This window comes from Chiloscyllium plagiosum, chromosome 29 (genome assembly GCF_004010195.1).
Source record: "Chiloscyllium plagiosum isolate BGI_BamShark_2017 chromosome 29, ASM401019v2, whole genome shotgun sequence".
Lineage (NCBI taxonomy): Eukaryota > Metazoa > Chordata > Chondrichthyes > Orectolobiformes > Hemiscylliidae > Chiloscyllium > Chiloscyllium plagiosum.
Genome location: NC_057738.1, coordinates 45,984,148 through 46,010,580, shown reverse-complemented (window position 1 = coordinate 46,010,580; position 26,433 = coordinate 45,984,148). Strand labels below are relative to the sequence as shown.

Here is a 26,433-nt window from a genome sequence, read left to right as displayed (position 1 = left end):
ACCTCTCCGCCCCCACCCCAGTCTGACCTATCACCCTCACCTTGACCTCTTTCCACCTATCGCATTTCCGACGCCCCTCCCCCAAGTCCCTCCTCCCTACCTTTTATCTTAGCCTGCTGGACACACTTTCCTCATTCCTGAAGAAGGGCTTATGCCCGAAACGTCGATTCTCCTGTTCCCTGGATGCTGCCTGACCTGCTGCGCTTTTCCAGCAACACATTTTCAACCCCACCTTTCTGTATCTGCCCCAGCACTCGCAGCTGTGTCACTCATCTCCATCTCACTCAATCCCTCTGTTTCTCCCATTTCCAACAGAAAGCAATCCACAACAAGGCAGAAAGGGTCTGGAGGTGCCAAGGGGTGCCTGGCATCAGGCTCCTCACCCACTACGAGCAGAGACTATGCCCCTTACATAGAAGGCCAGTACTGGTCCTGGAAGGATGCCAAAATATGGGCGGCACGGTGGCTCAGTGGTTAGCACGGCCGCCTCACAGCGTCAGGAACCCGGGTTCAATTCCTGCCTCGGGCAACTGTGTCTGCGTAGGTTCCCTCTGGGTGCTCCGGTTTCCTCCCACAGTCCAAAGATGTGCAGGTCAGGTGAATTGGCCATGCTAAATTGCCCATAGTGTTAGGTGCATTAGTCAGGGGGAAATGGGTCTGAGTGGGTTACTCTTTGGAGGATCAGTGTGGACTTGTTGGGCCGAAGGGCCTGTTTCCATACTGTAAGAAATCTAATCTAATCTAATTATATCCATGCCATTCCTTCCACCTGAATAAGTTCCACTCTTCATTCCACTGCAGTTCACTTCAAGCCATTGGGCACATTATTTCTCTCCTTAGTGTCTTGTGGCTACTAGTGGGATCTCTGGGACATCAGTAGAGAATGGGCCTGCACCACCAAAAGACATCTCACTGACCTCTGTTAGTGTGACGCCGCATAGAATGGCTGAAAGTGGCTTTCAGTTGATGTAAACTTACTGAGGAAGATTTTTAGCTGAATCAGCAGCTTCCACAGTCTGATGTTTGAAGTTAAACTATACGCTAGAGCAATTATCCATCTTCATAGAAAGGGTACATCCAAGGCAACAAGGTTAAAATAACACACAATGGTATTGGTGAAATGCATACAAAAGACTGCTGTTGAAACAGAGGCAAGTGTAGATGCTGTTTGTATGGAGTCAATTTGATGAGGAACATCCTTGAGAAATGCTGATAGAAGCCTCGTTCAGGCTAGTCTAAAATTTGTTATTTAGAATGGAATAGAAAGGGAGGGACTGATCTACATCAGCTTAAAATCCCAAGTAATTATAGCCACATGGTATATCACATACATATGTATCTATAAATGGAGTTTCATGTACAGTGGTTCTGCTATAATGTGTGTTTATTCAGCGCGTATCAACTTTAATGCGAGTGAAGCATTTAGACCGTTATTTGTAGAACACAAACTTTCCTTACCTGTATTGGCTGTGACACAATTCCGATTCCATTAGTTTAAATGGTGCGGATATTGCGCAATTTTCTTGTATTGTGAAATCAAACGAGAATGGGACTGTCGCATAATATGAAAACCGACTGTATATATGCATTAAGGGATGTAACTGCATTCCATTGGGTATTCAGTCTAAGGCAGAGAGGGAAGTTTCCTTTCTATTCACAGAGATTATTGCAGGAACCTATAGTCTGGGATGTGGTTGCATATGATTGTTTGTGAAGGGCCAAGCAGAAATGATAAGGTGGGGAGAAGATCTGTTAAATATCATGGGAAGGCCTAAAGCCTTCCTAAAGGCAGAATCCAAGAAAGCCTAAAGATCACAAAGTCACATGATTAACCTGATTGGATGTGAATGTAATTGTTTAATAATCCAATTAGTTTGTTACAGCCAAAGGCAGGCTAAAAGCAAATGTGTATAAAGTGCAAGTTTGCCTTTGCTCAGTGGGGACAAACCTGGATTGCTCACAGACATCCTCCCACACAGTGTAAAACAATCAACGGTTTAATGCTGGAAGTGTAACTGGGTGTCAAGTGATTCATTTAGTCATTCTGCCTGAACCTTCTCTAGGATGAGAGTACCTGTGATAGGGTTAATGTTAGGGTAAGGCTGGCTCCTACACACTCACCAGCTCAGATAATGACACCTTGATGGAAACATTAGCCTTAGAAAATGTAAGAGCGCAATCTGGTGAACACCTGACTATCTTAGCTCTATAGCTAGCTGCAGAAGAAATGGCTCAGGTCAGGGCACATGGAGGAAGGTCTGAGACCAGGCACCTGCTCAGCTCCAGTACATTGTCCACTGCACAATAACATGTATGGATAGACAGATAGGTGTTGAGGACACAATGGTATAAAGCTCTCAGACTCCATTTTACTGAGCTCTGCCCCTCTTGTGTGCATTTTCCAGCAGGTCCGAATTGCTTGAGACCACACTCCTGTGGTTTGTCGGTAATGCATGTCCTAACAAAAGTTCATTGAATTCTTCAGCACAATGTGACTGATGTCTTGTTATAGAGTGAACACAAGTCTCACAGCATGATAGTGTAGATCATCAGTATATCCTGCCATCTCACGGCATCTAATGACATAGGAACTGTCACATCACATGAAACTTTTGATTATTTCAATTCAGAACAAGCTCAAGCGTTCTCAATCTCATTAACAAACTAATATACCTCTGTAAAGAGTGTGGTGCTGGAAAAGCACAGCAGGTCAGGCAGCATCCAAGGAATAGGAGAACTGACGTTTCGGGCAAAAGCCCTTCACCAGGGCCGAAACACCACACACTTGGCTCTGATCTTCAGTATCTGCAGTACTCACTTTCACCTAATATCGCCCAGTGAACACTCTGCAAGGATATTTTACCATAGCATTTAGGAATGTGTGTTCATTGCATTTAATTGTTCACTGTTTCAAAGGCTTTAACACATCTATTTTAACCTGTTTCTATCTCCAGTACAGTTTCCCAATGATGAATGTCACTGACAATGTTATAAAGTTCATCATCAATATTCCAGAGTGCAACCTGAACCCAATCAAATCTAAGTTAATGCAGTTTCAGAGATTGATAACTTCATCGATGTGGTGTTGTGAAGCTTCCTGCCATCCCCACCCTGCATTCGTCTGTTGCCTAGATTTTGGCAAGTAGACGCTGAAGGAAAGGTTGTCAAACTGTTTGAAGTCACCACTTTCCCAAACTGAGTGGGTGGAACTGTCAGGCTGGCTGAGGCGATCTCTATGTTCTAACAGCATCACAAACCAGAAATAGGGAGCAGGAACCTAGGAACCACTGTGTAGTTACTGGTCCTGACAATCTTTGATATCTACCCGAAGGCCTGCTGTGTTGTCAGAAATAAAGATTGGCCTATCCTATCGGCCCTTTTCCAAATGTGCTGAACACTGTTCTCCCCTCACCCTATTAGGTACGGGTCGATGGAAATTTGCTCCAAGGCAAAAGGCAACAACTGTCAGAGGTCAGAGGATCATTAGACATGGGCAGCTGTTGGTTTTAGAGAGGGCCAATGGGTTATCTCACTTCATTTCCATGGGAATTCTGGACATGTGCCTATTGAAGACACAGACCTATTGACTCTGCAAATTCTGCAGCTATGTCAAAGGAACTGAAATTTATCACTAATAGCTCTCTATACCATGGGGCAAATGCACGGTTCCCAAGGATCACAATGGGAAATATCGGGATCTGTGACATTTATCCATTTCCATTAATGCAGTCTTATTAAGGTGGACATCCATCACGTGGTATTAGGTTGAATTAATTTGCAATGAAAGGATACAGCAACATGTGTAGAATTATTGAACCGTAACAGTGGATCCAAAAACGTATCAAATTGCAGAGAGAGAAAGCTCCAATGTTAAAACACAACCTTACCAACTTCAGACATTTCTGGGACAGAGGCAGAGTAAGGTCCTTCCAGAAAGGCAGGAGCATTATCATTTATATCCTGCACCTTGATGATGAACTCTGATTCGGGTTCAAGGGGCTTGTTGGTCTTTCTGTCCAAAGCCTGAGCATGAAGAATGTAGTGTATCCTCTGTTCACGATCCAAACTTTTAGTCGCATGAATATCTCCCGTGCTGTCATCAATAACAAATATGGTACCAGCTCCTTCCCCTGAAAGGATGTACTTGACGGATCCATCCCCTTTATCTGCATTCGAGTGAAGCTGGAGAAAAGTATAAAAAAATGGTGAGTCGACATCTTATAAGCAAGTTGACATCTTAATTAGATCCTGCACTATTCCCATTTACTCTTGGCTCTTGATGTAATAGATTCATGGACACAAGTCACATTTTGATAACTAACACGGATGTAAACACTTCTTTTTTGATTCAGCATAAACACTGTGTATAATACTGTTTGTCCTGCTATTGGAAGGATATTATTAAAAGGGAAGGTGTGCAGACAAGATTCATCTGGACATTGCTAGGGTTGGAGGGTTTGAGTTATTGAGAGAGGCTGAATAGGCTAGGGCTGTTTTCCCTGTAAAATCAGGAGGGTCAAGGATAGGGTCTTTTCCCTGGGGTGGGGGAGTCCAGAACTAGAGGGAAAAGGTTTAAGATGAGAGGGTAAAGACTTAACATGGACCTGAGAGACAACGTTTTCAGGCAGAGAGTGGTTCCTACATGGAATGAACTGTCAGAGGAAGTGTAGGTGCAAGTACAGTTACAATATTTGGCAAGGACAGATTAACAAGAGTATGGGCCAAATGCAGGAAAATAGGACTAGTTTAGTTTGGGAAACTTGGTTGGCAAAGACAAGTTGGACTGAAGGGTCAGTTCCTGCGCTGTATGATTGGTTGAGTTGTTGTCACATGCACAGATATACAGAGAAAGGTATCATTTTGTGTGACTATAGGAGCTGATTCAGCATAGGATTTTGTGAGATAAATTCTGTCTGGATACAGAATTGGCTGGCCTCCAGAAGACAGATGGAGGTAGTTGATGGAAGGTATTTAGCCTGGATCTCAGTGACCAGTCGTGTTCTACATTGATCTGTTCTGGGATCTCTGCTCTTTGTGATTTTTAAAAAATGACTTGGATGAGGAAGTGGAAGGGTGGGTTAGTAAGTTTGCCGATGACATGAAGGTTGGTGGAGTTGTAGATAGTGTGGAAGGCTGTTGTAGGTTGCAATGAGACATTGACAGGATGCAGAGGTGGGTTGATAAGTGGCAGATGGAGTTCAACCTGGAAAAGTGTGAAGTCATTCACTTTGGAAGGTCGAATTTGAATGCAGAATACAGGGATAAAAGCAGGATTCTTGGCAGTGTGGAGGAAGAGAGGGATCTTGGGGTCCATGTCAATGGATCCCTCAATTTGCCACTGAAGTTGATAGGGTTGTTAAAAAGGAGTTTGGTGTGTTGGCTTTCCTTAGCAGGAGGATTGAGTTTAAGAGCTGTGAGGTTATGCTGCAGGTCCATGGAGCCCTGGTTAGACCACACTTTAAATATTGTGTTCTGTTCTGGTTGCCTCACTATAGGAAAGATGTGGAAGCTTTAGAGAGGGTGCAGAGTAGATTTACCAGGATGCTGCCTGGACTGGAGGGCATGTCTTATGAAGAAAGGTTGAGGGAGCTAGGACTTTTCTCATTGGAGCGAAGGAAGATGAGAGGTGACTTGATGGGTATGTATAAGATGATGAGCGGCGTACATAAAGTGGATTGCCAGAGTCTTTTTCCCATGGTGAAAATAGCTGTCACAAGTGGATATAACTTTAAGGTGTTTGGAGGAAGGTATAGGGAAGATGCCAGAGGTAGGTTCTTTATGCAGAGAGTGGTGGGTGTGTGGAATGCACTGCCAGTGGTGGTAGTAGAGTCAGAGACATTAGGGACATTTAAGCGACTCTTGGATAGGCACATGGAAGACAGTACAATGAAGGGTATGTAGGGTTAGCCTGATCTTAGAGTAGAATAAAAGGCCAGCACAGCATTGAGGGTCAAATGGCCTCTACTGTGCTGGATTGTTCCAGGTGCCGTGTTCTAAATTCATCGTGACTCAACATTCCACTTACATTTTCCAACGAATGTCCATAAAGAAAAGTGGGTGACCTCTCCCTGTCCCAGATCAATTGTTACTTTTTTGTTCCCAGGTCAATTTTTGTATTATACCTATGACTCCAGCCATGATTCAGTGATTCAGCAAAGTAGGGATTTCAATATGTAATGATTTATTCTGTTTAGTTTAGAAGCACACAGGTCAGTAGCTTCATCAATTAGAACACTGCAGAGTTTATGATGAAAGCTTCCAAGAGCAGTGATGAAAGGGATTGGTAACAACTGCATAAATCACATCTGGAAGCATCAGTTCTGAACATCACAGCCTTTCACTAATAACTAAATAATTTGCTGTTGCACTTTAATTTCATTCTGGAATAGTTACTGAGATGATGCTCCCTGTCTCACTTCAACTCTTCAAGATGTTAAATTGTGAGTGAGAATGGAAACTATTACACATGAAATGGAGATAGCAATCTGGGGGTGAGCATTTTTTTAAGTAAGAACTGACATTTATTGAAAAGTTTTGAGTATTTCTCGGTGGTACCAGAGTAGTCCTAACTGACACTTCTATCCTGTTCAGCTTCTGCACTGATGTGTAAAATTGACCTCCCTCAGTTTGTGGGGGCAGAGGGATTTTCAAACATCAGCTGAGAAAATATAGGCTGCGGTGCACTTTGACCTTCCTGCATCCTTTGGTTTTCAGGTCGGTCTTTATACTCCAAACCATCCCAACGGAGCACGAGGATGGGGTTAATTCCGTTTGACTGAAATCTTAATATAGAAAAGATCAAAAGATAAGTTCCATTGAGGTTCCTCGAGGGTGTATGGAGTTAGAATCTGGATCGGGGAATAAGAATGATTTAAACAAAAGTTTACAAGGCCAACAAGAGAATCTTTATCCCCTCCGCCACCACAGAATTCAGCTGGTCCACTGCCAGTCAAAACTTACCCACATTACTAGAAGACCATATTATTTACTGTGTGTCCCTCGTTGCCCTTGAAAAGGTAGCAGTGAACTACCCTCTTGAACAGCTGCAATCCACCTGCTGTGAATTGACCCACAGTGCTGTTAGGGAGGGAATTCTGGAATTTTGACCCAGCAACGGTGAAGGAACGGCAATATATTTCCAAGTCAAGATGGTGAGTGGCTCAGAGAGGAACTTAAAGGTGGTGGCATTCCGTGTATCTGCTGCCGACCCTTCCAGATGATACTGGTCTTGGGTTTGAAAGGTGCTGCCTTAAGACCTTTGGTGAATTATTGCAGTGTACCCTGTAGGTAGTACACAATGCTGCCACTGAGCATTGGGGATGGTAGAGGGAGTGGACACTTGTGAATGTAGAGCCAAACAAATGAACTGCATTATCCTGAATGGTGTCAAGTTTCTTCTATTTTGTTGGAGGTGAGCTCATCCACGCAACTAGGGAGTATTCCATTGCATATTCCTGAAGAAGGGCTTATGCCCGAAACGTCGATTCTCCTGTTCCTTGGATGCTGCCTGACCTGCTGTGCTTTTCCAGCAACACATTTTCAGCAGTATTCCATTGCAGTCCCGACTTGTGCCCTGTAGATAATGGACAGGCTTTCAGGAGTCAGGAGGGGAGTTACTTGCTGCAGTATTCCCAGCCTCTGATCTGCTCTTGTAGCCGCTGTGTTTATGTGGTGAGTTTCTGGTCAATGATAACCTCCAGGATGTTGATAGTTGGAGGTTTGGTGATGGCAATACCATTGAATGTCAAGGGGTGGTGGCTGTATTGTATCCTAATGGAGATGGTCATTGCCTGGCATTAGTGGAAGTGACAGGGTATTGCTGACTGTTAATCCAGAGACCTAGGTAATGGGGAACCGGGTTCAAATTTTTCCACTGCAGATAGTGCAATTTTAATTCAATAAAAATCTGTAAATATGAATCTAATGATGAACATGAAATCATTGCCAATTATTGGAAAAAAAAGGTGCACTTATGTCTTTTTGGGAAGGAACTGCTATCCTTACCTGATCTGGCCTACATGTGACTCCAGACTGCCAGCAATGTGGTTGACTCTTAACTGCCCTCTTGATAATAAGGGATGGGCGATAAATGATGAGCCTGGCCAGTGACATGCCTATCCCGTGAATGAGTAAAAAACATTGTGTCGCAGGAATGTTACTGTCCATCAACAATGTAGACATTTATAGCAGTTTGATCCAGCAATTCATTACCTTCCAGATGGACTCAAGCTCCAATCCCAAACCTGTCTGTCACTTGCTTGGATATGAATGCTTTGATGTGCGTAATTGGAAATTTTTGCAAGGTTTGTGAAGGTTTGTAGCTAAGGTTGAGGTTTAGGGTGTAGGTTTGCTCGCTGAGCTGTAGTTTGATATCCAGATGTTTCATTACCTGGCTAGGTAACATCATCAGTGGCGACCTCCAAGTGAAGCAAATTTGTTGTCTCCTGCTTTCTACTTATATGTTTGTCCTGGATGGGGTTCCTGGGGTTTGTGGTGATGTCATTTCCTGTTCATTTTCTGAGGGGTTGATAGATGGTATCAAGATCTATATGTTTGTTTATGGCGTTGTGGTTGGAGTGCCAGGCCTCTAGGAATTCTCTGGCATGTCTTTGCTTAGCCTGTCCCAAGATAGATGTGTTGTCCCAGTCGAAATGGTGGGTTTTTTTTTCTCCATGTGTAGGGCTACGAGGGAGAGAGGGTCGTGTCTTTTTGTGGCTAGCTGGTGTTCGTGTATCCTGGTGGCTAACTTTCTTCCTGTTTGTCCTATGTAGTGTTTGTGGCAGTCCTTGCATGGAATTTTGTAGATGACTTTGGTTTTGTCCATGGGTTGTACTGGGTCTTTTAAGTTTGTTAGTTTTTGTTTGAGAGTGTTGGTGGGTTTGTGTGCTACTAGGATTCTGAGGGGTCTCAGTAGTCTGACTGTCATTTCTGAAACTTCTTTGATGTATGGTAAGGTGGTTAGGGTTTCTGGCTGTGTTTGGTCTGCTTGTCGTGGTTTGTTCTTGAGGAATCTGCGGACTGTATTTTTTGAGTATCCGTTCAAACCTACACCCCATAGTTGGAAATAATTGTCAGGTTAGATACACAGTGCTGTGGCAGAGCGGAACAGCACTGCAGAAACTGCCAAAGCTGCTGCCCTTGGCTCACTGAAGAGGGCTGGCCTGGGACCTCCCTCAACTTTCCATTAACATTCAGCCTGGAGCAACCAAGAAAGTGTCTCTCAAATTGTACAGGCATCAAGGTTTGCCCAATGGAAGTTGGCTGATCAGACCAGTCAGGGACACGAACCGAATGTGTCAGGCAATTCTGCATATACTAAAGATGTTCAGGACTGGTCCAGCAGAAAGAGCCATATTCCTTGTGATTTGGGAAGACTATTTGCTCCATTGGAGTTTCACCTTCCCAGGGGAAGCTGGAATGTGGGCTGGTTGGGACCTCAGAGAAGTGAGATGGTTGATAACTTAGAAGAATTGTAATTGCACTATCACCATTTTCAAATCCATGGTATGAAACTGATGTGGCAAGTTAACTAAATCAAAACAGAAATTGATGGAAAAGTTCAACAGGTCTGGCAACATCTACAGAGAGAAATCAGAGTTAACTTTTCAGGTTAACATTTTGCTTTGACCCTTCTGAGTTCTGAGGAAGGGTCACTTGACCCAAAACGTTAACTCTCTACAGATATTGCCAGACCTGTTGAGCTTTTCCATCAATTTCAGTTTTTGTTCCTGTTTTACAGCATCTGCAGCTCTTTTGTTTTTTTAACCAAAAACCAACTATGTGCATGTGCGCCAAAAAAATACACTAAAACTATAAACGTCATTATGTTTGTGCTGGTGTTGGAATATTTGTCTGAAAACAATTGTTGTGCATTGCATTCAGACTGGCTTATTAGAGAGGCATGCGTCAGGGTTATTCTCATCTGCTTGTATGGCTACCAACATTTTGCTACGATCCAACCAACATGAGGTCTTAGCATTGCTCAACCTATGGATGTGATGACCTTGCAGGGTTTTGGAATGGTGAGGATAGCACTGCAAGGTAGCAGAGGAATCTCTCCCCAAGACATCATCACTGTTTCAGTTCCTGTTTAACTGATGGTCAAATAAGAAGCTGCCTCATTTCCTGTGTGCACATGGTATTTTTGTTCCTTCAAATGTTTTCCCCAATCCCTCTTTAGCCTCACAAAATCATTGCAAAGCCTTTTTGAAATACTCCATTTTTTTTTTTTTAATTTATGTGCCCTAATGTTGCCATTCCATTTTCTGCAGTCCTTTAATTTGGCTTAGATCGAATTTTCTTAACCTTCCACTGATCTGATCATGGATGTCATGGTAACAATCTGACAGAAAATTCTCCATGTCTGAAGCCATAAGTAAAACAAAATATTAGTAGGCATTTGCTGCTTCATTTCTCAGGGCAATGCCTCAACCAATCAGAGTCAAAATCAGAAATGGCTGGAAGAGCCCAGCAGGTCTGGTAGCGTCAGTGGAGAGAGATCAGGTTAATGTTTCAGGTCCAGTTACCCTTCTTCAGAACTGGTCTGGAGTTCTGTGTTTTTTTTTCCAATCAGAGTCAGCCTGACAGGTTTAAAATATTAAATAAACCTGGCAGTTAATTGTCAATCATCGTTTACTGATGCATTTTCTATGTCAATGCCTCCATTAATCAAAACCTATTTTCCAATCAAACACTCTCCAGTCATACAGAATTACTGTTGATTTTCCCCTGAAATTGGTACTTTGTAAATCCCCTGATGAGTGCAGAGACACAAGATTCGTTAAGATACTCAAAATGAAAATATGTATCACATTCCTAATTTCTGCATGATCTTCAATTCATTTCACATCAACAAAGTAACATATCTACAAACTTACATGTGTTCAATACATAAATCTTTCATTTTTACATGAGGGAAAGTGATGTCAACTTCACATAAAACAAGAGGTAATATGAAAGAAGTGAAGCAGCAAATGTAGGAATCCAGAAACAATCTTCTCCTGTCTCATATTAATGCTGTATGGAGAAACTCGAACAGCAATTATGGTGCCCGTGCAGAGTGAAATTACAGAAGATTGTAGAGGCTCATTATGCAAAAGTGATCCATAACTGAGTACATTAAATGCCTTTAGATGATGGCTCTAGGTGTTTCCGTTGTTATTACTGTAATTATTCTTTTTAATAAGTATTTTTCTGAACGTGTCCAAATTAAGCCGTTCAACACACCTCTGCAGCAATCAACTATGATATGGTAGTATTCACAGTTTTGAAATAATAAATGGAAAATAATGGATATCTGAAAATGATTAGAAAAAGCATTTTCTGATGAGGTGCCTAGGAGATTTTATTACATTGTACCCACAAGAACAAAGCTGAAGTGAAGGATATTATTGCTTTAAAATCATTTCCTTAAACACAATCATTATTACTTAAACATTTTTAATCAACATATTCAAAAATATTACTGCATACTGCTGCGGGTAGCACTTGAACTCAGATTTCCCTGGCTTAGAGGTAGGGACACTACTACAGTTCCACAAGACCCTTTATTCATAACTTATTCTATATATATTTATTAATGACAGGTTTGCCAACTATCAGGATGATTTAGCTCAGGATAAGCCACTATATTTACACTAAATATTACACTAATTAAAATCTTGATATCTTCAATGTAAAGTGTTTGAGAATCACCTAAAGCTGATCATCAGAAAATTTCACACTTTACAGTTTGTACTTATAAATGTTAACAAGGTTTTAAGTTAAACAATCTTCCATAAATGCATATTTGATGGCTAACCAACCCCACCTCTATTACTAAACTTCCAATTAAATAGATTGCTTGAGCATTATCATTCTGAAATTATCAAATATTAGACAGATTTTTATGTAATGGATCCTGGGCATGATCACGTTTTATTGCTTGTTCTTAATCGTCCTTTCGAGATGTAGTGGACATTATCTGAAACGACTTGATGGTGTTCGATAAAAATTCCAAGGTATTCCCTGTAGTGAAGAAGGTGCGATGATATATAGCCAGTTGACTTTCAGTACCTCACCATCAGTGACTGTGCATTAGGGTGACAGTTAGACACAGCTTTGAAATTCACTCAAGCCCTAAACCTCTCCAACTCTCCATAAAACTGAAACCAGGAGCAGGAGTAGGCCATTCAGCCCATCAAGCCGGCTCCCCCATTCAAATATGTAGCCCATTCTTGCTTTCTCCCCATATCGTTGCTAGCAGTAACTTCCAGGTGAAAGTTTTCCCTGAGACAAAAATAGAAATTGCTAGAAAACCTCAGCAGGTCAGCAGGATCTGCTGAGAGGAATCAGTGTTAATGTTTTGGACACTTCCTCAGAACTCAGAAAATTTTCCCTGATTTTATGACTTGCATAATTCTTGGCGGTTGTGGTTACACGTGAGGAAGGTTTTGGCAATACTAGTCTTAGCATGTTGTCACATGTACTGTGAAGAATGCACACACTACTGTTATAGTGTGATGATGATGGAAGCAATGAAGGGTATGTTACCAATGAAGGGTCTATGACTCGAATTCCGCATTTGAAGTGTACTTGATGGTTGGCTTTGGTTCTTCTGTCTCCTGCTGTCCCTCACAGCTTTTCTATTTCCTGTTTCTAACTTTACTTACTTCCAGTTTGAGTTATCTCTCAGGTTCTCACTCCCTTGACAAGCTGGTTTAAACTCACCTCAACAGCACGAGGAAATCTCCCTGTAAGGATAGCAGTCCCAGTCACGTAATGATCAAACTTCTGACTATGGAATCCCCTTTCACTATCACCTTTCTATTTTCTTTCTCACCCCTTATACAGCTGAAATGTCTCTTGATGCCATGAACCTATTTCTGGTCATGCTCCGTGAGGAACCAGTGCATTCTAAAATGGAATACCAACAGCAAGCACAATGGTCTCAGTGAGCTCATACACTACCTGCCGGATTGTTTTAGACTGCTTGGTAGTCACCCATTCCTGCTCTGCCAATACATTTTGAATCTGCAGTGTAACCACTTCCCTATACACACCACCCAAATACACTTCTATCTCACAGATACACAACAATGTCTCCTTATTCTTGGATTCCATCTTGTATAGCCAGTGACATTGCTGGACATAGGGCATGTCCATGACTTCACACATACCACAGCACGTACACCTTCACATGTCCCTTCAGATTTATCACCTCATAACTCTGAATAATTTTGGTTACCCATACAAAAAAACAAACTGAAAATAACATTTTATGCTGGCTAGATCACTCACTAACAGTAGTTTCTCACCAGCCAATTAGCTGACAGGCTTCTGAAAGTGTTGCTCTATCTGCTACCCAGGTAGGGCTTAAATGGTGTATTCAATTACACAAGGAACAGTTGTAAGTGAATGAAGATAGGGATCAGAAGGATTTTCATCTTTGAGGGTTGTGAATCGTGGAGTTCTTTACCATAGAGAGCATTTGAGGCTGGATCATTAAGTATATTCAAGACTGCAATACAAAGTGTTTTTCAGTCAATAAGGGAATCAAGGATTATGGAGAAAAAACAAGAGAGTGCAGTTGAGGATTGTCAGACGAACTATGAACTCAATCGTCTGATTGGCCTAACACTGAGATGCTGCATCTCACTTACCATTTGGGAACACAGCAACCTTCAGGACTCAAAATCAAGGTAATCAATTTTAGGGCCTGAGCACTTTGTCCCATGTCCTTCCCCCCAACCCCGACACACCCGGTCTTATCACCACATGGACTGCTACCACAACCAACCCATTGTCAACTACTAATGGTCCCCATTAGCAGCTATTCATTCTCCCAGGTTGAGGTTCACCCACTCCTTTGTCTGTTTAACTCCTGACCTATCTCTCTGAGCTCCATCCCCACTTATAGTTTACTGGTCTCTGCTCCCCACCTTCAGCATATGCACCAACCTTTTCCCAGTTCTGAAGAAGGGTCATCAGATCAGAAATGCTAACTCTGCTTTCTCTCCACAGATGCTGACAAAGCTGCTGAGTTTCTCCAGAAATTTCTGTTTTTGTTTCAGATTTCCAGCAACCGCACACAATTCTGGTTTGACTTGCATAGTAACATGTAGTGATTACTCCAGGATTACGTCAATGAGATAAATTGCTTAGCACTTCGACTCCAGGGGAAAACAATTTCCTTTTCGCTCATGAAGCACTCTTTGTCTGGTTGCTCTTCATTACTAAATTTTCAAGGAACTATTTCAATGGAAACACACATGAAAATTAATTATTTTATTCCAAACTCTCTGAAATAATTATCAAGGAAGGCTGAAATATCATTGTTTGTCATCTACACTATTTACTCAAATGATTGTGTCATCATTACTCCCACACACAGGTCAGACAACCTCACCCTACAACATTGTGTGAGGGATTTACAAATGGCAAACATCATAATGGTTTCTGCAACCACAGTCCCCACATGTACCTGGTATTGAAATATTATTTCCAATATTCCAGACTTATGCTGAAAATCAAAATATCCCTTAGGAACAAGGGAAGATGGAATTTTACAAAGAAACGGAAAGGAAGTTGTGATAACCTCTACAAGGCCCATGATAAATCATTAATCACTTCCCCTATGGAGCTCATGACAATGAGTTCCCTTGGTAGCCTGCCCTGCTGGAACTCATCACCTGAGCCTTTATAAAGCAGACAAACTGTTTGTCCAGGGCTGGGACTAGCCTTTGTAGCCATGAATAGTGGCTCCAAGTTGGTGTTCTACAATAAGTGATGTTCTGTTCTAGTTGAGCTTCCTATGTCATCACAGAGGTGATGACAAATCAAAGATTTCATGAACTCAGAACATCACAAATTACTTGCCAGCCAATAAATCACTCCACAATGTGATTGCTGCTGAAATCAAGGAGTTTCAATGCAGAAATGATTACAAAGCTTTGAATTTAAAACTGAAATAATTTATATCCTCGAGGCTATTGATAATGCTTGTGTTGTACATGAGGAAGTGACCATTCCACCTTGAGATAATCTTTTAGAAACTAATGTGCTCCTAAGAGCCATTTGTCACACAAGAAAAGCCAAAGTAAAGAATATTTTTGTAAATTGCATGTGTAGCCAATTTCCATTTGCCATGGGGGTACTCAGTGGAAAATGGAAAATAAAGTGGAAAAATCAGCAAAAGCCATTGCAAAATCAAAATGTGTTCATATTTGTGACAGCACAGTACTCACAGCATCATTATCTCACATTCCTGAAGGTGCTGTAATATTTCCTGTTAAATAAGGACATGTTGAGAATATTGCTTCCTATAATGGATCCTTTTATCTTTCAGTTTCAAATTCAACCTCAGCCCCTATGGGCTGCATGGAACTCTCCTTTCTAAATTAATCCAGGATTCTGAACAAAATAATTTTGATGATAACAAATCCTCATGATGATAAACCCCTAACACTAATGGCTCCACCTGATAGAAAACTATCCACGTCTCTCAGAGAGGCCATAATGCAGGCAGTGTTGAAAATTGACAACTGTTGCTCAGAAGAAATAACAATAGGAGCATGAGATGTAGCAGCAAGATTCAGCCATTCAGCCCATCACATCTGCTCTGCCATTCAATGATAATCCTCAACTCCACTTCCCTGCTTTCTCCCCATACTCCTTGATTCGCTTCTTGATTAAAAATCAATCTCCGCCTTTAACATACTTAATTGCTCAGCTTCAAAAGACCTCCTAAATTAAGAATTTAAGTGACTGTCTTCTGATTTAATAAAAAATATTGCTCACCTGTATTCTAAATACATGAAGTAGCCAGCATGGCTTTGTGTGTGGGAAATCATGTCTCACTGACTTGATTAAGAATTTTGAAGAACTAACAAAGAGAATTGATGAGGGCAGAGCACAAGATGTGATCTATATGGACTTCAGTAAGGCGTTCAACAAGGTTCCCCATGGGAGACTTGTTAGCAAAGTTAGCTCTCATGGAATATAGGGAGAACTAGCCATTTGGATACAGAACTGGCTCAAAGGTAGAAGACAGAGGGTGGTGGTGGAGGGTTGTTTTCCAGACTGGAGGCCTGTGACCAGTGGAGTGCCACAAGGATCAGTGCTGGGTCCCCTGCTTTTTATCATTTATATAAATGATTTGGATGTGAACATAGTTAGTAAGTTTGCAGATGACACCAAAATTGGAGGTATAGTGGACAGCGAAGAGGGTTACCTCAGAGTACAAGATCTTGATGAGATGGGCCAAGGTGTGACAGATGGAGCTTAATTTAGATAAATGTGAGGTGTTGTCTTTTGGAAAGGCAAAGTGGCTCAGTGGTTAGCACTGCTGCCTCACAGCACCAGGGTCCCAGGTTCGATTCCAGCCTCGGGTGACTGTCTGTGTGGAGGTTGCACATTCTCCCTGTGTTCGGGTGGGTTTCCTCCCACAGTCCAAAGATATGCAGGTCAGGTGAATTGGCCATGCTAAATTGCCCATGATGTTCGGTGCATTCGTGAGAGTGAAATGGGTCTGCGTGAGTTACTCTTTGGAGGCTTGGTGTGGACTGGTTGGGTCGAAGAGCCTGTTTCCACACTGTAGGGAATCTAATCTAATAAAATCAGGGCAGGGCTTATACCCTTAATAGTAAGGTCCTAGGGAGTGTTGCTGAACAAAGAGACCTTAGAGTGCAGGTTCATAGCTCCTTGAAATTGGAGTCGCAGGTAGATAGGATAGTGAAGAAGGGGTTTGGTATGCTTTCCGTTATTGGTCAGAGGACTGAGTATAAGAGTTGGGAGGTCATGTTGCGGCTGTACAGGACATTGGTTAGGCCACTTTTGGAATATTGTATGCAATTCTGGTCTCCCTCCTATTGGAAAGATGTTCTGAAACTTGAAAAGATTTATAAGGATATTGTCAGGGTTGAAGGGTTTGAGGTATCGGGAGAGGCTGAATTGGCTGGGGTTATTTTCCTAGAAGCATTGGAGGCTGAGCGGTGACCTTACAGAGGCTTATAAACACATGAGGGGCATGGATAGAATAAATCAACAAAGTCTTTTCCCTGGAGTGGGGGAGTCCAGAACTAAAGAGTACAGGTTTAGGGTGAGAGGGGAAAGAGACCTAAGGGGCAACGTTTTCACTCAGAGGGTGGTACGTGTATGGAATGAGCTCCAGAGGAAGTGGTGGAGACTGGTACAGTTACAGCATTTAAAAGGCATCTGGATGGGTATATGAGTACGAAGGGTTTAGAGAGATATGGGGAGAAAGTGAGGTCTGCAGATGCTGGAGATCAAAGTTGAAGGCCAAGTGCTGGCAAATGGGACTAGATTAATTTAGGATATCTGGTCAGCATGGATGATTTGGACCGAAGGGTCTGTACATCTCTATGATTCTGAAGTCATCCCCACTGATCCTTGACTCCCTCACAACAGGAAACAACCTCTTCACATCTGTCCTATCATAGTAACAAGAAGCAGGAGTAGGCCATTCGGCCGTATGAACCTGCTCCATTGTTCAGTATGATCATGGCTGATCCTCCATCTTAAAGTCACATCCTTTGGCACTGTCCACAACTCCACTGACCTTATGTCATCCACAAATTTTCTAACCCATCCTTCTATGCCCTCATCTAGGTCATTTATAAAAATGACAAACAGCAGTGGCCCAAAACAGATCCTTGCAGTACATCATTAGTAACTGAACTCCAGGATGAACATTTCCTATTAACCACCATCCTCTGTCTTTTTTCAGCTAGCCAATTTCTGATCCACAGCACCAAATCACCCTCAATCCCATGCTTCTGTATTTTCTACAATAGCCTATCATGGAGAACCTTATCAAATACCTTACTGAATCCATATACAGAGGAACCTCGATTATCCAAAGGACATAGGCAGGAAGTATTTCACTCAGCTAATTGAATGCCAGACAATATAGTTTAGATTAGAGTGTTGCTAGAACAGCACAGCAGGTCAGGCAGCATCCGAGGAGCAGGAAAATTGACGTTTCAGGCAAAAACCTTCATCAGGAATAGCGGGAGGGTGCCTGCAGAGTGAAGAGATAAATTTTACCTCGATAACATAGTTTAGTCAAGCATCAGGACCTTGCCATCTTGTTCAGATAATCCGAAATTTGGATAATCAAATACTGGATAATTGAGGTTTCTCTGTACACTATATGAACGGCTTTACCGTCCTTCACCTCCTTGGTCACCTTTTCAAAGAACTCAATAAGGTTTGTCCGGCAGCAAAACCATTTGACTGTCCCTAACCAACTTATTCCTCTCTAGATGATTATAAACCTATCTCTTCTAACCCTTTCCAACACTTTATCCACAACTGAAGTAAGGCTCACTGGTCTATAATTACCAGGGTTTTCTCTACTCCCCTTCTTGGACAAGGAGACAACATTTGCTATCCTCCAGTCTTCTGGCACTATTCCTGTAGATAATGACAACATAAAGATCAAAGCCAAAGGGTCTGCAATCTCCTCCTTGGCTTCCCAGAGAGTCCTAGGATAAATACCATCCAGCCCAGAGGACTTAACTATTTTTACATTTTCCAGAATTGCTAACACCTCCTCCTTGTGAAACTCAATCCTGTCTGGTCTAGTAGCCTGTATCTCAGTATTCTCCTCACCAACATTGTCTTTTTCCAGTGTGAATATTGATGAAAAATATTCATTTAGCGCTTCCACTATCTCCTCTGACTCTACACATAACTTTCCAGTATTTGATTGTCCCTAATCTTACTTAGTCATTCTTTTATTCCTGACATACCTATAGAAAGCTTTAGGGTTTTCCTTGATCGTATCCACCAACAACTTCTCATGTCTCCTCCTGGCTCTTCTTCGCTCTCTCTTTCAGTCTTTCCTGGCTAACCTGTAACTCTCAAGTGCCCTAACTGAACTGAACTGAACTTAGCCTCACATAAGCCTTCTTCTTCCTCTTGACAAGAGATTCAACTTCTTTAGGAAGCTACGGCTCCCTTCCTCGACCACTTCCTCCCTACCTGACAGGTACACACTTATCAAGGACACGCAGTAGCTGTTCCTTGAATAAGTTCCACATTTCACTTGTGCCCATGCAGTTTCCTTCCCCATCCTATCCATCCTAAATCTTACCTTATTACATCATAATTGCTTTTCCTCCAGCTATAACTCTTGCCGTGTGGTATATATCTATCCCTTTCCATCGCTAAAGTAAACATAATGGGATTGTGGGCACATGACACCAAAGTACTCACCTACCTCCAAATCTAACACCTGGCCGGGTTCATTACCCAGTACCAAATCTAATGTGGCCTTGACCCTTGTTGGCCTGTCTACATACTGTGTCAGGAAACCCTCCTGCACACTATGTGAATACTGTGTGAAATTTGATTAAAAATTGCTCAGATGCAGAAAATATTGGTGTAAACATGTCCGCCATTTAGGAACACATCAGTTGGGATTATAACAGATTCTGTCAACAGTTTCTTTCATAACTCATTCGGAATTAGAAATCTTTTCAAGAAGCATCATAAAGTAAATACTTCATTTAATACAGAACATCTTACAGAGCATGTTGATTATTTAAAGCGCCATATATCATCTGATCAGAATGGACAGGCCTCTCCATCTGAACATGCCAGCATGTGACCACATCAAAATGCATTCCTCAACAATATAATGTTATAATATCATGTCCTGGGTGTGGTTCCAAAAACCACATCACAAAACAAAACTATCCAACCTTCCATCAACAACGCAGTCAGTATAGCAGAATAGGTCCCTTCCTGATGTTGTGCTACAATCTGAAGGACAAACCAAACAACCAATCCAATCCCTCTCAACCATACAGGTACATTCAACTCTTGGGACCAAATGCATCAATACTGCAGAGGAACAAAGTTAAAAATCACACAACACTAGGTCATAGTCCAACAGGTTTAGTTGGAAGCACTAGCTTTCGGAGCGCCGCTCCTTCATCAGGTGGTTGTGGAGGACATGATTGTAAGACACAGAATTTATAGCAAATGTTTACAGTGTGATATAATTGAAATTATACATTGAAAAATACGTTGATTGTTTGTTAAGTCTATCATCTGTTCGAATACCATGATAGTTTCACTTCTTTCATGTGTAAATCACAAAACTTTTTTTAAAAAGTTACATTCTCAGGTTAACTGTAACAATTGGTGTCAGCCAGATAACCATCTTCAACATTGTATCTGGCTGACACCAATTGTTACAGTTAACCTGAGAATGTAACTTTTTTTAAAAAGTTTTGTGATTTACACATGAAAGAAGTGAAACTATCATGGTATTCGAACAGATGAAAGACTCAACAGACAATCAAGGTATTTTTCAATGTATAACTTCAGTTATAACACACTGTAAACTTTTGCTATAAATTCTGTGTCGTACAATCATGTCCTCCACAACCACCTGATGAAGGAGCAGTGCTCCGAAAGCTAGTGCTTCCAATTAAACCTGTTGGACTATAACCTGGTGTTGTGTGATTTTTAACTTTGTCCACCCCAGTCCAACACCGGCATCTCCAAATCATGGCAGGGCAACAAGCTTCTGTTCATGAAGGACAATAACAGCATAGATCAAGTATTTGTTTTCTTCCATGGGGAACTACTGACTGTATGAAATACAAACAATGCACTAGAAGAGTGGAACCACATGGTAATCCTCAAACACTCAGCAGCTCCTTCACCACAAGTTCCTTCAGGCAGGTTGACTCAATCTCTGAATTAATAAAAGCATCACAGAACAAACAAAATCAGTAACTATTTCCATACCAGATCATAGACTTTCCTGTTCTACCTAGCAAAATAGATAAATTGAGACAAATAGTTGAGGACAACAGTTGAGATCGATAAAAAGGACTAAAAATGGGGTAAAAAGAACTAAACTGAGAAAGTCATTTGAGAATGTGTACAAAGAGCTGCTAGAGGAAGTGGTGGAGGCTGGTACAATTGCAACATTTAAAAGGCATCTGAATGGGTATATGAATAGGAAGGGTTTGGAGGGATATGGGCCGGGTGCTGGCAGGTGGGACCAGATTGGGTTGGGATATCTGGTCGGCATGGATAAATTGGACTAAAGGACTGTTTCCATGCTGTACATCTCTATGACTCTAAGTGTTCTCAATGTTTATTATTGGGGGAGGGGGGGGGGGGCGAGGAGGGGGCGAGGAGGGGAATCTACTCAGAAAGGAGTGTTCTAGAATTGCTTTAGGATCCTGGATCAATCTTGTGATGACATCATGAAGCTGCACATCTGTGGCATAAATAGGACAGTGTGGGTAGACTTGGTATCACATTGAGCCTGGAAGACTCACATGAGCACATGAACACAAAGATATTTAAGCCCATAATTCATGTACCTCCAACAATTGAAAGCCTGATATATCTACAATTACCATGGATGGCAGCATTTAGTGACAACCTAGTAAAAATAATGACTTTGAAGCCTCAGTCTGACGGCCATCCTTGACTTTGCCTTCTCCTTAATCTCCCTGTAAAGAACTCAAACTCATACTGTGATATCAAACCACGCAATAAAAAAGACTGTCTCAGTTGGTATGGGTGTGCTTACAGACCTGTTAGCCTGATATTCTGAGCTCTGTACTGATTAAATAACAGCAATGTATTTCCTCGGATTGGTCAGGAACATGCAGATGATGGTGTTCTTATGTATCTACTGCCTTTGGTGGAGCCTGCTGGGCGGCACGGTGGCTCAGTGGTTAGCACTGCTGCCTCGCAGCGCCAGAAACCCGGGTTCAATTCCCGCCTCAGGCGACTGACTGTGTGGAGTTTGCACGTTCTCCCCGTGTCTGCGTGGGTTTCCTCCGGGTGCTCCGGTTTCCTCCCACAATCCAAAGATGTGCAGGTCAGGTGAATTGGCCTTGCTAAATTGCCCGTAGTGTTAGGTAAGGGGCAAATGTAGGGGTATGGGTGGGTTTCGCTTCGGCGGCTCGGTGTGGACTTGTTGGGCTGAAGGGCCTGTTTCCACACTGTAATCTAATCTAATCTAATCTAATCTGAAGATGCTGTCAGAGGAGGTTTGGGGAACTGTTACAATGCGACTTGTAATTGGAGAGACTCCTGCTGTTTTCTGATACCATCGCTTAATCTGTAAGTGGATCTTCACTAAGTATGTAAGTGTATCCCACAAAACTAAATATAGATGTTTCACAAAACAGAACCGAGTTACGTCAATGAAACTGCAACACACAGAGAAAGTGTTGTCATTCCAGTAAATTACAGATTAACCTGCTTGCTCTAAACCTCTAAACCTCCCTGTATTTTTATCATTTGCTTTTATTTCAGATTTCAAACATTTAACTTTTAATGTGACACTGTTTTGCTGAAGCGTGTCATATTCTTTGAAGTCATGACAGGCCAATATTGAGAGAATGTTTCCCTAACAGGTGAATCTGGATTGAGCAGCTTTAGTCTATGTTTAGGGGTTTTGATCATTAGAACTGAGATGAGGGAACATTTCTTCATCCAAAAGATAATAAATTTTGGAATTCTCCACCTCAAAGATATTGTCCAAAATTTGTTTGGTGGTGAGAAACATAAACATTGACAAAAAGAAACGAGCTTATTGAATGCTGGAGAAACCCAGCAGGTCTGGCAGCATGTGTGGAGAGAGAAACAGAGGTTATGTTTTGAGTCGAGTATGAATCTTCTTCAGTTCTGTTGAATTTCTCCAACACTCCCTGTGTTTGTTTCAGGTTTTCAATATCTATTATTTTGCTTTTCATTTGATAGAAATAAAGGTAAAGCTCATGTCTCCAATACTGTGGAGAGAAATGCAAGAGAATTACATTTAGAAAGGGAACAACACCTTCTAGAGCATGAGAAGACAGCACTAATTGGTTGGACTTAGAGCAACAAGGGGCATGCAAGAGATACTGGCCCACCCAGTAAATATAAAAAAAGAGAAAATCTTGACTTTATATCTCTTTCCTCAATGCTACTGAGTATGTTCAAAACAATAATTATTAGATATTTAGAAAAGAGGAACTATAGGGCTACATGGATAAGACAGGGTTGGGGAGTTAGTGGATGAGATTAGTATTAACCTTACTGAATGGTGGATCCTCTCATGGGTATTATGACCTACTGTATATTAAGTTGGAACTAACTAATGCAGTGATAGTTCTGAAAACAAAATTACTCCTTTTTGCTTTTTGTCCACCAGATGAATTACAAATTACGTTTGCTTATTATCTCTATTTGAAATGGTATCACATTATCTGATTCCCTTTCTCTGAGGAAGACTATTCTGCCTTTGGAAAGAGTATAACAAAGGTTTACCAGACTGATTCCTGGGATGATATGAAGAGAGACTGGGTAGTTTAGGACTATATTCACTGGGGTTTAGAACGGGTTGGGGGGAATCTTGCAGGAACCTGTAGCATTCTGACAGGACTAGACAGTGTAAATGCAGACAGGATGTTCCTGATGAGCGAGGAGTCCAGAACCAGGGGTCACAGTCTAAGGATCTGAGATGAGTCATTTAGGACTCAGATGTGGAAAAATGTCTTCACCCAGAGAATAAGGAGCCTGAGGAATTCTCTGCCACAGATAGCAATTGATGCCAAAATATTGAATGTTTTCAAGAAGGTGTTGGATACATTTCTTAAGATTAAAGTGATCAAAACGTATGGGGAAAAAGTGGGAAAAGGGAATGGCTTGGACAGTCAGCCACAGCAGGCTTGAAGGGCTGAATGGTCCACTCCTGCTCATTTTCTACTTTTTGGTGTTTTTCTAATCAGTCAATATTTACAATATATTTCAATGGCTGCTTTCTGACTAATTATCAAACAGTAATTGGATTCTTTTAAACCACTTGGTTTGTGTTGAATGATTCAAATGTCAATTTTGAACCTTAAAGACTAGATTTTTTAAGGGGTGGCAAGGTGGCTCAGTGGTTAGCACTGCTGCCTCACAGTGCCAGGGACCCAGGTTTGATTCCAGCCTCAGGTGACTGTCTGTGTGTAGTTTGCACATTCTCCCTGCTGTCTGCCTGGGTGTCCTCTGGGTGCTCCGGTTTCCTCCCACAGTTCAAAGATGTGCAGGTCAGGTGAATTGGCCATGCTAAATTGCCCATTGTCTTAGCTGCATTAATCAGAGAGAAATGGGTCTGGGTGGGTTACTCTTCAGTGGGATGGTGTGGACTTATTAGGCCGAAGGGCCTGTTTCCACACGGTAGGGAATCTAATCTAAAATGTAACTTTTATTGTTTGCATGCTGGAAGTACATGTTGTAAGTTCGAGCCTGATGATCAGATGCTCTCACAGGGTTGCCTGCTTATTAAAATGAATAACATGTTAATTCTATTGGGCCTGTAGATCTCCTTTCTGAATTCCCAATAAGCATTTTGAGTTCCTTAAGCTGCATGTCAGAAGAATACATTTATAAAATCCCCCTTCACACAATACTCTGAACATAACTCTCAGTCCTGATCATCCTAGCAATTGTATAAAGCTGCTATTCTATTTGGGCTGTGAGAGACTTTTGAGAGTTCAAGATAAGTACACTGAAAGGAGGTAATTTACAGAAAAAAACCCAAATATTTTCATTGAAGCAGCATGGCAGTTTTTGAACACAGGAATACTGGTGTACAACTGCTTTCAACCTGCCTTCATTTTGTTGTGTTAAAGCAAATGCCTAGGAGGCTGTCAGTATTACAAAAGTGGAACATCACTGTTAGAGTATTATAACCGCACTTGACTAAAATATAGATGTTAATTAAGGGATAAATGTGTTCACTGAATTATTTGCTCTCAGTCCTTACGAACATGAGTACAAAAGACACACTGGAGCAGGAGCACTGCCCTAGAGCCAGGCCATTATTTAATAAGATCATGGCTGATCTGTTTGTAACTGATTTGAGTTCACCTCCTGCCCAGCTGATGTAGAAATGCCTACATCATTTTCCATTGCATAAGAAAATGGACATGGATAGCATAGAATTGAAGAATCCAGGCATTTATTAAAGCTGACTGTTGTCCATTAGCTCTACATTCCTCAGACAGGTAAGTGTTTGGGTTAACAGACAATCAAAGAATAATGGTGGGCCTCTTAACCCTTCAAGCCTGATCTGACATTCAGTAAAATAACAGTTGATCTGATTTTAACCTCAATTCTACATTCCTGCTTCCCTGATCATTTCTCATCTCCTTGGTCATCAAGAATCTATCTCTGCCTCCCTTAAAAAATAATGAAAGATTCTTCACCCATTGCCTTTTGGGTCAGTCCCTAATGCTATGAAGCAAGCTTTTTCAAAAAAAACATACATTTTGAATTTTGTGTCTGCATAAGGCTGTTAGTATCTGAAAAGTTTAACTGACAGAAAAAGGCATGGTTTGCCCATCAGGAAATAAAGGACTGCTCCTGGAAGAAGGAAAGAATCTTTACCAGTTGGCATTTTTGAGAAGATTTTAGCTCAGGTTGAGGTTCTGGATGTAGGTTTGCTTGCTGAGCTGGGAGGTTCAATTTCAGACATTTTTGTCACCATAGTGGGTAACATAATCAGTGAGCCTCCAATGAAGAACTGGTATTAGTGGCCCACTTTCTATTTAAGTGTTTAGGTTTCCTTGGAATGGTGATGACATTTCCTGTGGCAATTTTAGTTGCCGTGGTGATGTCACTTCTTATTCTTTTTCTCAGAGGGTGGTAAATGGGGTCTAAGTCGATGTGTTTGTTGAGAGAGTTCCGGTTGGAATGCCATGCTTCTAGGAATTCTCATGCGTGTCTCTGTTTGGCTTGGCCTAGGATGGATGTGTTGCCCTACATCAAAGATGTCTCAGAAATGACTGCCAGACTACTCAAACCTCATGGTCTCATGATAGCCCACAAACACACCAACACACTAAAACAGCAGCTAATGAACTTGAAAGACCCTATAGAGACAACAAGCAAAACTAATGTCATTTACAAAATACCATGCAAGAACTGTAACAAATATTGGATAAACAGGCAGAAAACTAGCCACCAGGATATATGGACATCAACAAGCCACAAAAACACATGACCCAGTCTCACTAATATCATTACATACAGATGAGGAAGGACCCAACTTCGACTGGGACATATCCACCATAGGAAAGAAGTCTCTGGCTATCCATCTCATTATTGCCTCTCAACATCTTCTACACCTCCATCAAGCCACCTCTCATCCTTCTTCGCTCCAATGAGAAAAGCCCTAGCTCCCTCAACCTTTCTTCAGAAGACATGCCCTCCAGTCCAGGCAGCATCCTTGTAAATCTCCTCTGCACCCTCTCTAAAGTTTCCACATCTTTCCTATAATGAGGCAGCCAGAACTGAACACAATATTCCAAGTGTGGTCTAACCAGGGCTCCATGAACCTGCAGCATAACCTCGCAGCTCTTAAACTTAATTCCCCTGCTAAGGAAAGCCAAAACACCTTAAGACTTCTTAACAACCCTACCA

The 26,433-nt window shown here is 41.7% G+C and overlaps 1 protein-coding gene across 3 annotated transcripts in view; it reads right to left on the bottom strand.

Moving 5' to 3' along the window:
- The window catches only part of LOC122564564 (cadherin-18-like), a 705,142-nt gene that overhangs the window by 188,291 nt on the left and 490,418 nt on the right, over positions 1-26,433 (bottom strand). For all 3 annotated transcript variants that reach the window (XM_043719646.1, XM_043719647.1, XM_043719648.1), the window contains one exon: positions 3,888-4,182. In XM_043719646.1, the coding sequence (XP_043575581.1) occupies positions 3,888-4,182 (295 nt within the window). The remainder of the gene's footprint in view (positions 1-3,887; positions 4,183-26,433) is intronic.